General features: G+C 43.8%; 1 protein-coding gene across 1 annotated transcript in view; it reads right to left on the bottom strand.

Moving 5' to 3' along the window:
• Window positions 1-9861, bottom strand: part of Lar (tyrosine-protein phosphatase Lar) — a 58667-nt gene extending 48806 nt beyond the window's left edge. Inside the window, exon 1 of the mRNA XM_022830881.2 lies at window positions 9127-9861. Within this exon, the coding sequence (XP_022686616.1) occupies window positions 9127-9664 (538 nt within the window). The 5' untranslated portion in view covers window positions 9665-9861. The remainder of the gene's footprint in view (window positions 1-9126) is intronic.
• Window positions 9862-12182: the final 2321 nt, after the last annotated feature.

Genomic DNA, 12182 nt, shown 5'->3' with positions numbered 1-12182 from the left:
TGAAGGGACCTTGAGAAGACGTCAAACGCTTAGGAGCCTAGGGTCTGTAGCCCTCGATTGAAGTCGAGACAGTGGCGTGTTCCGCATCGGCTCCTTCTGACCTCATCCAAAGCCATACGGTTTAAGTCTACCACCCACCTTCTCCAAACGAGTAACGGTCCTTGACCCGCCATTTCAGATGAGTTGGCGGCCTGACGCACATCTTTCAGAGCTTTCTAAAGACTGTAGTGAGTTTTCGTTTTTTGCTATGAGCCTCAGCAGTAATACGTGCCAGTAGCTGGCAGCATTATGCGAACAAGTACCTATGACTGAGGCATAGCGAAAAGGTTTGCCCTTAGGCAAATGGGCCTGCCACCCTGTCCGGCCGACGTTTCAATGTAGCAATGTGACGCCTGTATAGAAATGCTCGTGACGTTTCACCGAAATGAGTAGGTTGCGCCAACCGACTGTAGCTTACTTCTACGGGAAGGAAGAAGCCCGAGGTGCTTCAGCAGCATGGACTCTATACACCAGCAAAATGTCCCATCCGCTTCCAAGCTTTTCAGGAGCCACCAAAGACGAACTAGAGAATCAAGACACGGGAAATGCTCAAGGAGTCAGTCTGACTGACAATATCAGACTGACTCTTCTGGGAAGCACTGGGAAACAACGGAGAGCGGCTAAACGAAGAACGACAACAGGCTACGGACAGCTGGGCACGGGAAAGTGAGGGGCACGACGAAGAACGTTGCCAGCGGAAGATAGTTGCCTGAGACGCGTTACCAAGTACGGCCGGCGACAGTAGTAGGGAAACAGGAAGATGACAGGACGCTGGCGAGTGAATTGAGAAGGCGCATCAAAAGCTTCTGCAGTTTCGTTTTCCTCGATTCTCTGTTCTTTGTTCATCATTCGTCCATACACCAGTTTTTGCCTGCTTCGAAGCTAGCTCATGTCTCATGGCCCTCGCGTGCTTCTCTCTTGGCCTTTCGCTCCAGCAGCATACCTTTACCCGGAACATACATATAACAGGTACATGTTGCTCCTGCTATCGAGAGTTTGGCATGAGAATTCGGCTTTTGCCCGCCCGCTTTCTCTCTTTTCCTCTTGTTCAGTGGCGTACAAAAATGATGTAGCCGTTGTTGAGTTGTCTGCGCCTCGCGTTGGAATGTCGACAACACCAAAAAAAGAACAACACTAACATAACCACCAACAACAACAACGACAAAATAACAAGCGCACATCCTTGGTTCTGTTCGCCATCTTTCTTCTTGGCTATTCATCGTCCGTCCGCGTTTTTCTGAGCTATTCAGGTACAGGGCAACTGCGACCCAGACAAAGCGACATATTGACCAATAAAGTCAGTTTTACAAAGATATCGTCGAACTTACGTCTGTAAGCTATCGGAATAATCGTTTCGTCAAACCATATTGGTAATGGGGAGCCCGTAGCATGAAAGCGTTTTCTCCTGCGTCCTTCCTCTTGCTTGATTTGGGTTCACTCCGGTACACGTTAGTATGGCTCTACAGAAGGTCCAGCGAACAGGGCCAGAGACTAGTTCACGTACGAATATGCAATGAAGGATATTGTATAACTACTAGAACATAAGGGAACACAAAATGGGAAGAAAGCGTTTTTGCACAAACTATGCCCTCATCGTTATACCGGTACCTTGATTTCCCTTATTTTGTTTATCTGTTCCGTCTAATTAAGCCTATTTTGCAGCAGTTGTACGGCTTATGGCACACGCTTCCAGCGTCCTTCGAAAGGACATAATTCAACCGAATATACACTTTCTAAGATACAAGAACGGTGCGATTTAGCTATCAAGGTATTACAGCACAATTGCCTGCAGCTATTGACATCACTTTTACTATTTATAATACTGCCGATCGTTGTCGATACCATAGCTAGGTTAACCCTATTTGTCCAATGATAAAACCCGTCTTAGAGCTTTCAACATTCAGGTCTGTTTGTTCATTCGTAGCTTAATATCCAGTCAGTTATCAATTACTTAAATAACTAAATAAGTTATATCGCGCCAAAAATCGCCACTATCGTATGGGTTTGAAGTGTGTGTTTGCATTCTTCAAAAAATCTAATTGGTAGCCTATTGAATATCGTAAGTACTGTAAATCCGGCCAATCCTAATGGTAAAATAGAAACTTCGTGACTCTGCGACCTTACGCGGAGCTTCCTTATTCGACCTGTTCTATCCTGATCTTATATTTTTTCCCGTCAAGTCACCTATACGTCCATTATGTGTACCTTTTTCGGTAATTATCGCGACAACGGTATAGAATTTTTAAAAGTCCCTACTGCCATTAAATAAATGTGGTTACCCGTTATGGTTACCTTGCCGCGCTAAATATTTTAAAATTCTATGTAAGCATTACAACGCCCAGAAAACGCAGCCGAAATGTAGCAGAACCAAACATACACAAATTGAATAGGATAGTATTAAGCTAATGGAGACTACAATAGGTAATGCTTATTATACATTGTCTAAGACGCGGACCATGTTTCGACGTATTCTGATCGGCCTAGACAAATCGTCGATATCAGTTACGGTATTATCTATTTCCTATGCAAGCAATTGATTTTCCTTTGAAATCCTTTACTCACTGCCACACTAAATTATTTCGTGAGATACGTTTTATTGTATCCTAGTGATGATTAGGTCAAACCTAAGGACTCCACCTACGACCATAGCAACGTTAACAAAAAACACTCTATTGTCGCTTAGCAAGACTATTGATATTTGCTAAGCAGAAAAAGGGAATTAAATGACAGAGAGGTCAGACAGGGGGGAAAACGTCAATTTCGCACCCGCCCGGAATCCCAAACGCATGTATACGTACGCAGGCCTGCTCTGCCACGCATTGGCAAACGAATATGGCCACTCCTCAATGGTCGTATTAGCAACACTATGCAATACTTATTCGCGCATATAATTACACAGGTAGATATTGCTGACAGTGCGCGCCCTGTGCTACGAGAACATTTGAATTGTTCCGTAAATAGTTTTGTTTGAAAGAATATCAAGAGCTCATCACCATATTTTCACCTGTAATCGTCCCATTCTTGTTGTGATTTCAACAGATCTTGCGGTACAGCCGCTTTTCTGAAGTTCTTGCGTCTTCATGAACAAATGGAAAATCACTTCTACTTTCATCCGCATAAGGGTAGAATTGATCTTCTGACGATAATTCGACGACGTAAAGACAACGGGTCGACGGAGAGACAGCCAGGCACGTTACGTGTATACCGAGAAGGCTCAACGAAGAATATCGCGTAGGCAGCACCGTGACATCGCGCACTTACAGATGACTTATAGATGTTCTTCACAGATGTGTTATTAGCAGTAGAAAACTAGTGTTAATAATTGCCTGTTGCATCCACCCATACGTTTCTGCACCGACTCTCCCCCGATCCACATTCACACAAAAAAGTACAGAAGTAAACACCGCGAACGCCTGTATTTTGATCTCTGGCTTCGACCGATGATTTAGAAAAAAACATACACACACATATCAGTAGGTAGATGTAGCCTCTCATAGCACAGCCTAATTGGAGGGTAAGGATCAGCCGATTATTCATGGCTTTATATTCGTCCTGTGTACCTATGTCGCAGCGATGGCACCATTTTACATTGAAAGGGAAAGGCACAACGAAAGCAAGGCTTCGGCCGTAGCTAGCCTTAGAAAGGATGGAGTCGTCGTCTACGGGGATGAGGGTCGGAGAAAGGAGTAGACAGAGAGAGATCAGCCGTCTGTAAAGCTGTTTCGTCCGTGACTTCTCTTGGTTGTTGTCCTTATCCCCTGTTATCGATGCTGCTGTAACAGCTGAAGATGGCAACGCTTTCTGTGGTGGCTCCCTCTGTGTCTTTTGTATTCGTTTTGTTCACTGCCTTTATTGTTGGTATCTCCCGATAAGTCCGCAAAGAGACACAGAGATGCGTTACTCACAGATGGGGCAGGTGAAACTACTGAACGACAGAGTAAATGGGCTCTCTAAACCTAAAACGAGAGGCTCCGTCATGGGTACTAATAAAAATATTAGAGATTGCCGCCACAAAAGGTTTTGCTGCTACTGGTCTTGTTTCTGCTCTTGGAGTACAAGCAAGAACTAAACGCCGCTGCTCATGGAGCCGTTCAGCGCCTTCGCTCACTATCCGTGATGCTGCCTTATGCTCAGATGCTACGGGCAAATCAGTGATGCTACGAATCAACAACGCTGGTGCCAGTGAGAAACGGCGACGACCGACGAGACGTCCAGGGCACAACGAACAGTTAGCAACGACGCCAGAACGATCGAAGCACGGCGGGGGGGGGGGGGGGCAACTACGAAACGTCGGGCAAGGAGATACGAGGTAGAAAAACGGGCAGGTACAGCAAAAAGAAATCCAAAAAAATATGCGACAAACACCATGACGGAAGGGATGAGTTACTGCTCACTACTTACTGCTCATACACCTTACTCTTGGCTAGCAGGACAAAACGCAGACAAGTAAACAGAAAGATAGGTTTTCGAGCTACAGCGTCGGGCACACAGTTAACAAAACGTCGTCAGCAGCAGCAGCAGTAGTATAAGGAACTGCTGCCTTAATTCAAACGAAAGTTGTACTACAACGTAAACAACTAATACGGCAGCAAAAAGCGCACTGTTTACTTCGGCAGCTCGAACGTCATCGGAACAATGGCTGCTACGTGCAAGCGAATTAAGGTTCAACAAACAAATAGCTACTAACAACGAGACCTGTAAAGGACAATACAGAGCTAAAATATAATACTATTACGATAAAATTATAAACGTTAGCGACGTGCATGCAAAGATGCCAGCATGCCCATTTTTTCTGACGATCGATAACGCCGATCTAAACTATACAAACTATATGAGTCCCAATAATCGAACAAAACCCTTGCGAACAATGTCAGTAACTCAACTCGTCTCGGCATTGTAAACTATTTTATCAGCGAAAAATTCTAATACTGTTAACAGATAAATGAACTTCGCTTTGTGAGACTTTTTCTACGTTGAACAAACTGGACGACGCTATAACAAACAAAAACATAAGCCGGCATCGGCAAACGTCGACCACCGTTGCGCTGTACATCCATATACCTTCGGTCAATACAGCTCACGGTATCAACCAGATGAATCATACAAGCTTGTCTCGTATGAACGCCATGCAAAACTCATCTCTCTTGGGGTCTAACTCCACCCCGTTACAAAGCCTCTACAGTTTAGGAGGGATGGAACGCTCTGTTCCTCCCCCGACGCTACACTGGGACAAGGTATAGCCAATTCGTGGAATGGTTGAACCAACGCGAAGCAGAGCAGATAGACCGTATATTATATATAGGTACGTAGTGCCGATGCTATGGGGTACAGGTTGAGGAGGTACCTGACCAACGAATGAACGCTGCTTCTGACGGTGATCAACAACAATAACGTTAAAACCCAATGCGCGATATGGCAGAACGAATTTGTGCTTGCTCGCTTTGTTTGCCCTGTTTTGATTGTTTATCGACATCCACAATAACTAAGCAGAATTGCGTATAGTGTATACTATACGGTGACTGTGATCAAGTACAGCAACAAGGCTCAAATATAAAAATAAGACAAAGATCTAAGGCCATCGACGGTTGACCGATAATTCGAATCGTATAGGTAGAGTGTTAAACCTCACGTGAGGTTCAAGTACGATTTTGGAGTGGCGCCTTTGTGCTAGCCCGCTGTTTAGAGATTTGGAACCGACCTGATTTATATGATTATTACTATTTAAAAATTCTTACTCTAGGGGGTAAATTAGTGGCGATTAGACATGGAGAGATGCCACACGCAGCAGGTTCTCGGCGTCTGAAGGATAACATCAACACCGATATAGCAAACAATCGAGGCTCATTATACAGATACAAACCGTACCAATATATTTACATCACTCAGATTTAGCGGACTCAATTCAATCATTGAATTTTCCAAAGAGCAACAACAAACCATACGTGGAGTCTGCAGCAGCATGAAGTATCCCGAATACGAAATATTGGAACAGGAGGACTGCTGATGCGGCTTATTACAGATCTCCTGAGTGACGCGGCGCTAATCAAGGACCAACGTTATTAACATCGACAGCGGCAGTATCTCATCAATAGTAAGAGCACCTTAAGGAGCCTTGGCTTATTTAATGGCATTTTAGAGAAAATCCAAGAACAAACCGGCATCTTTTTAATTTGATGTACATAGTTCACTGAACTGCAGCTGCTTTTTTCGTTAATCGACCACTATATAATAAATTAAGTATATAAAAAAATTATCTACAATTTGTTAAGCCGAAAAAAAAAACAGCGGTAGCGACACTCTCTGTCCGCTAGCTCGTATTTACCTTGTTTAGTGCTTAGTAATTGGGTGGCGTTGATCGAACGATATTGACTGCTTCAAAATGGGCAAAAAAATAGACACGCGTCGCTATCGTTGCCCGTCGAACGTGTAAGGACACAAGTGGCACATTTAATAGGTATAACGTGGTGGGTATTAGTGAAGCTGATTGTCAGGAAAACGATCTTCTGCGAAATTTTATTGCCAAAGTACATAAATACATAGGATTATCTACAGAATTCTTTCTACCTTTGTGGAATATACGGAGCCAGCTATGTGCACCTCATGTAAGCTTGTTTTATCGGTGATAAGTCCTGTATTGTATCGTAATTTGTGTTCCGTGTTAAGTTACGTGGATCAGTTAATTTTGGACTAATTTGGACCAGTGGACCTAATTAGGACCAGTGGACCTAATTTTCCGGGTGAATAACATATACCACCTCATTGTAGATAGAATATATTACATGTTATTCACGCGGAAAGTTAGCATCATTGTAGATCTCCATTAGAAATTGCTCAAGAAATTCAGGAGTGAAGGGTTCCCAGTGTAGTTATCGCATGTCTACGCTACTCAGTGTGTATTTTTAGCTTATTTCGCCGTCCGATCAACAATTCATTGTGCGATGATTCAGACATTTCGTTGATGGCCGCTAAGAATAAACCATATATCGATTAGCATCAATGCCGTGCACGACAAAAAGGTGTCTTCATTGCATCACGCATGATGAAGGTAACAGTCGTTCAACGACTCATTCCTTTAAATATAGTACGAAATGCAAGCCTTCGATATTTCCGAGCCAGATAAACGAAATGTCTTCTATACTAGAATAATTAGTTTTTTTATTGTTTGAAAATGACGTTGTTTCTAACGTTTCATATCTGTTTACCAAGCTCGATAGCTTTTTCTGTTACCCTCGTTCGTCAAGTGACTATAATGTTCTATATAATAATAATAATAAAACAATAAGCGCTACATTTTACGATGGGAAACAACGATGACTTTCTGCCGCTGCCACTGCTTCTGCTGCTACAGCAACCGTGATTCAATTCAATTCAATATGGATATCATAAAGCACACGTGACAATATCTATGACGCATCCAGATGAAATTATTTAAGAAGCACAAAATGTACATACGCACAATAGTAATTATAGCAACGGCAGCGCGTATACGTATTCGTTACGTTAAAAAACAAGCCGGCCAATATTTAAAATCTGAATCCAGTAACTTAAAATGCAGGTGAAACGCGGTGATGCGAGGTGATTACCTTTGGTAAAAGTCATCAACGTGGATAATGATGCCCTTGCTAAATGTGCTGTTCCCCCCCTTCCAATCATTTCCGCTTGCGGTCTTGCCACGATTGTTCGCTCGAGCAATTGTCTGCTATAGTTAATCAGCCGTTTCGAATATTAGGCACAATCAAAGAAAAAAACAAATGACGAAAGGTGGGGTAGAGAGATTGTGCTAGGAAGTACATACGGATTTACTCGATATATGTAAACAACACGAGACGCAACAAGTTCACTGCAAGTTTAGCGACATGACTAACGACGAAAAAAGACTTCAGAGCTGGCAGAAGGACGCTTCGATTTATCTTCGACCACCGCGCTGGCGAAACGGAACGGTGGTAAATCGTCGGGTTAACTAATCAACGTCGATAACGGCATACGGATTTGTGCCTTTAATTTCGACTAAGCAATAATATAAATATACGGCAGAATACGACACTCACCTATTGATTCGTATCTTGACTTCGACAGCTTCGCCCATTGTATTTAGGAGCTCGTAGGACCGCTAATCGATAAATGGCAACTAAACGCAGCGACGGCCTTGATATTTGATGGACCACACGTGGCGGCGGACGGGGTATCGTTTACTAACTAGCAGCGTTAGACACAGTCTCGAAATTTGCTTGTATAAAAGATGTATTTTCTTCAAAAGTCAAGTAAGTACCTAAACTACGTTCGTGTATATAACACGACTTCGTCACGTCCACATCTGAAGAATGGTTATTGTCGCCGTTGTGTGATGATGCGCATTAAAGCATTACAGAAGCGAAGTATATTGGAAAAACAAATACATCAGCAAAAATGGCTAGCCGATAAGATATTTTGTGTCGTCGGAACGATCGGATGGAAAGTAGATAAGCGACGGGAAGCAACTTAAGCTTGGCTACCAGCGCTTCGTCGCCACTGGCGACGATGAAGGGTACTCGCTTCAAAATACTGGCGATGTATGTATGGGGAATAGAGAAAAAAAATAGAGCCTGCCAACAAAACCTTACCGAGATAGAAAATCCGATTTCTCTCAGTCTCTCGCAAGCGATTTATTCGTCTTTCCGCACGCTCCAATGTCGAGATTTACTTTCCTCTGATCCCAGAAGTGTCTACTAATAGAGAGCCGTTAGTCGGCGGCCCATTTCGTCTACCGTCCAGTGAAAAGTAGAAACAGTACCGGCGTAGTGGACAGACGCAAAAAGAAGAAAACACCCGGGTGAATTTGATTTTTAAGCGTCGCCCGCCTATCCTATCGGCAGAATTACAGCAGCTGCATCAATTGCAGAGGAACTGCCGTAAAGACAGGGCAATTCACCACAAAGCAAAGATAGTTCGTCTCTGCGTTTGCTTTCAATAGTCGATACGATAGATCAGGTAACGTTTACGCGAACTCTAGTAACGTGTAATCGAAATAAAAATGGTAAAAGTTCTTCTAATTGACTAAGAGATTAGATATTAATAACAAATTTGGTTGTGATGAAAAAGGTCACTCACTTCTGTACATTGTTGATAATTTTGAAGTTAGCAGCGGAGCGCAAGCGTCTTTGTTGCGGCACGTCGTCTTTTCTTTTCGACTGCTTGTGTTGTTGTTCTGGCTATTGACAGTTTTTTTTGACAGCTGCTGAGTTTTGCTGACTTTTACCACATACTCTTCAACGTCGCCGTACCTCAGTCGTCGGTGCATGTACTGACTTCGTTCATTATATTGTCTTGTTGTCGTTAGAACGTCGATGTCCAGGCATAGTCTTAGATTGGCAACGTCGTAAGCCTCGGTATCACTATCACAACTACTGGAAGCGTTGGCCAATACTCTTCTCGATGCCGCGGTTGATCTTAGATGACTTGTTGTGACTAACTTCCCCGTTGCAACAGTCGGTATTGGAACGACGGCGTCGAATCGAGGATCACTGGTGAGCCCGCTGCCTGCTACCACCAAAGTTGAGTGCGTCAGAGCCGGGCGAATGGGGACTCGACGGCCGCGCGCCTCATGACGTCGGGCGACCCCGCCGTCGAAGGGGGGCCGGAGTCGCATTCACACCGTGAGCTCAGCTCCGACAAGCCTCAGGCAAGCCCAGCAGATCGTGCAACGCGGACTAAGCAAACTGAATGCTTAGAAAACTGCACGGCAGCTTCGCGCAACCATTGCTGAGCTCGACTGAGACGCTTGTAGGATTTAGAGCGGTGATTGTGCATGTGTCATGCACACAGTTACCTCTTTAGCACTTGTAGCTCCCTATAATTCAGAAAAACAAATAGGGTAAAGAAAACAGATATATTTATTGCGGTTTAATTTTTTAATAGCATGGTAAGAAAGTTAATGATTTCACCTTATTACAATGATATCGGAAAAATATAGAGCATATATTTTTGTGAGAATACTCCCATCCCAATTGAGCTTTTCTAAAATTCCCGCAAGCATTCACTGGGGCAAGCAATAATTCCGGTTTAAACATGGCGCGTCAACAGAATTCAACGGCAGCAGCGATCGACTTTAGCAAAAATCGACAAACCTGTTCCTCGCTCTGGGCTTTCAACTGCTTTTCATAGCCAGTCTCATCAGCACTTGTTTGCTCCACCACGGTGTAGCCTCACGCTGTGGCCTAATAGGAGTTTCGGAGGTGTAAACTCCAAAGGCTGTCAAGGTTTGGTTTATATCGACAACTCGGAAGAACGTACCGAGTTGTTGTGAGGTTATAATATTATTGTTACCGTGGCGTCTCCCTGCTATTTCTGGCGAAAAATCAATTTCGTGTCTCTCACGAAACAAGGTGTTCTTGGATACCGGCATACTTACCTACGGAGTCGTTCAGGCGACCGGGTCAGCTAAACCGCGAATTGCAGCTGTGACCAGTTTCTGTGTCTACCGTTGGCGTGGGTGGGGCAAGCTCGTTAGCTAGTAAACTAACCTCACTACTAATATTGTGTCCTGCTATGACGCGTACCGGGAAAGTAACCCATTCAGGACTTCTCAGTCGTGCTTAACCAGCTCCATTGGTTAACGCCGCTTTTAATCAGTCAGTCAACTAGCGTGCAAGTCAGTCAGTCACTAGTAATTGCCTGTCTTGCTTCGGTTTCTTTCGCGCTTATATACGATGCCCCTCAACCGCCTCTAACCATACTAACTTCTCCCTATGCTTCCTCTGGCAATGCCTCCGCCCCCCAGGTCTACGACGTAGTCCTAAAGTTTTAAGAAGCTGCTGGTCTAACTTAATGTCGGGCGCCAGTTTAAAACTGTTACGAGTATGCCCAGAATAAATGTCGCTTGACTATTGGCCCTGTAATGGCGGCACCGACCAGAATGCACATTGTTAGTTCCTTCTTACTTGTCTGACGACGCTAATAAGACCTGAACTGTGTCCGTAATACAGAGTATGATACGACCCGGGTAGCAGAGTAAACAAAAACTACGGCTGCTAACCAACGAAACCGTGCAAACAGCACTAGGCAAAGGAAAACAGGTAAAAAGCAAAATCAACTTTTTGCTGAGATGATAAGCTGTCTTATTTACTCGTCATTGTAGTAAGGTCATATAAACAAAATAGGGACGCTATCGAAAAAATTTAAGATAAACAAAAATTATTTGAAACCGAGTATCAGAATCACAACTCTGATAATATTTCCTATAATAGAAGCACTTTGATAGGTGATTAATCCAAAACTAAATATGACCTTTTGTCATATTTATACACGTTGTGCTCTCAAACCCACAATAAGACGGTGTAAGAAAAACTGGGCCTAAAAAAACTACAAAAGAGCTAGAAATATATATCTAAATTGACGAAACCCATTTTTGAACGTCAAGGGAAGAAGACTGTCAACGCATCATTACGGTGGTTAGGGATGCGAATGATAATGTCGCTGTACTGTTCAAACGACCATTGCAGCTGAATCTTGACGCAAGCGCCGGCCTAGTTTTGGAGTCATACAACCGCAAGAAATCAACGTACGCGAACGCAGTCTAGATACGCAGCGGTACAGAGAAGTAAAGGAATGGGCTTTTTTTTCATCCATTTCCCATTTCCCCTCCTAGTGTGACCGGACCAGATGATGACGTAAGGTCCGATGCCACCGACAAGTAGCTAGACTCATGGAGATCCCATATGTACTCGTTTGGTCGTGGCTATGATTGTCTGAGTGGCCGGACCGTTTATGCCTTTAATGTTGCCTAATGACTGGTTGCGGCTCTTTGCTTTTGTCACCAACGTCCACGTTACTTCCATTGTTATTGGCATAGCAAAGCGAATCATGTAAGGCAATCGTGTTGCTGTTGCCCTACGTAAATGAAAATGAAACTCAACAGTGTGCTGGTACCAACGAACCTTACACTGTCTCCCCAGGCCATCTCCTCTGCTTAGCCGGCATCATCCATCATCTCTTCAAATGGCTATTTCCACCTTTTCCCTTGCTTCGCGCAGTAGACCACTCCCATAAAACAATTGTTTCCAATTGTTCTTTAACATCCGGTTTTTCCTGCCTTTATGTTTCGTTTTCTTTGGCGGGGCGATGCATAAGCAACAGAATCGGTACCGAAGGCTGAAAAAAAAGCAGTC

Source organism: Varroa jacobsoni, unplaced genomic scaffold (genome assembly GCF_002532875.2).
Source record: "Varroa jacobsoni isolate VJ856 unplaced genomic scaffold, vjacob_1.0 scaffold_298, whole genome shotgun sequence".
In the NCBI taxonomy this organism is placed as follows: Eukaryota; Metazoa; Arthropoda; class Arachnida; order Mesostigmata; family Varroidae; genus Varroa; species Varroa jacobsoni.
This window is presented reverse-complemented; position numbering and strand designations above follow the sequence as displayed.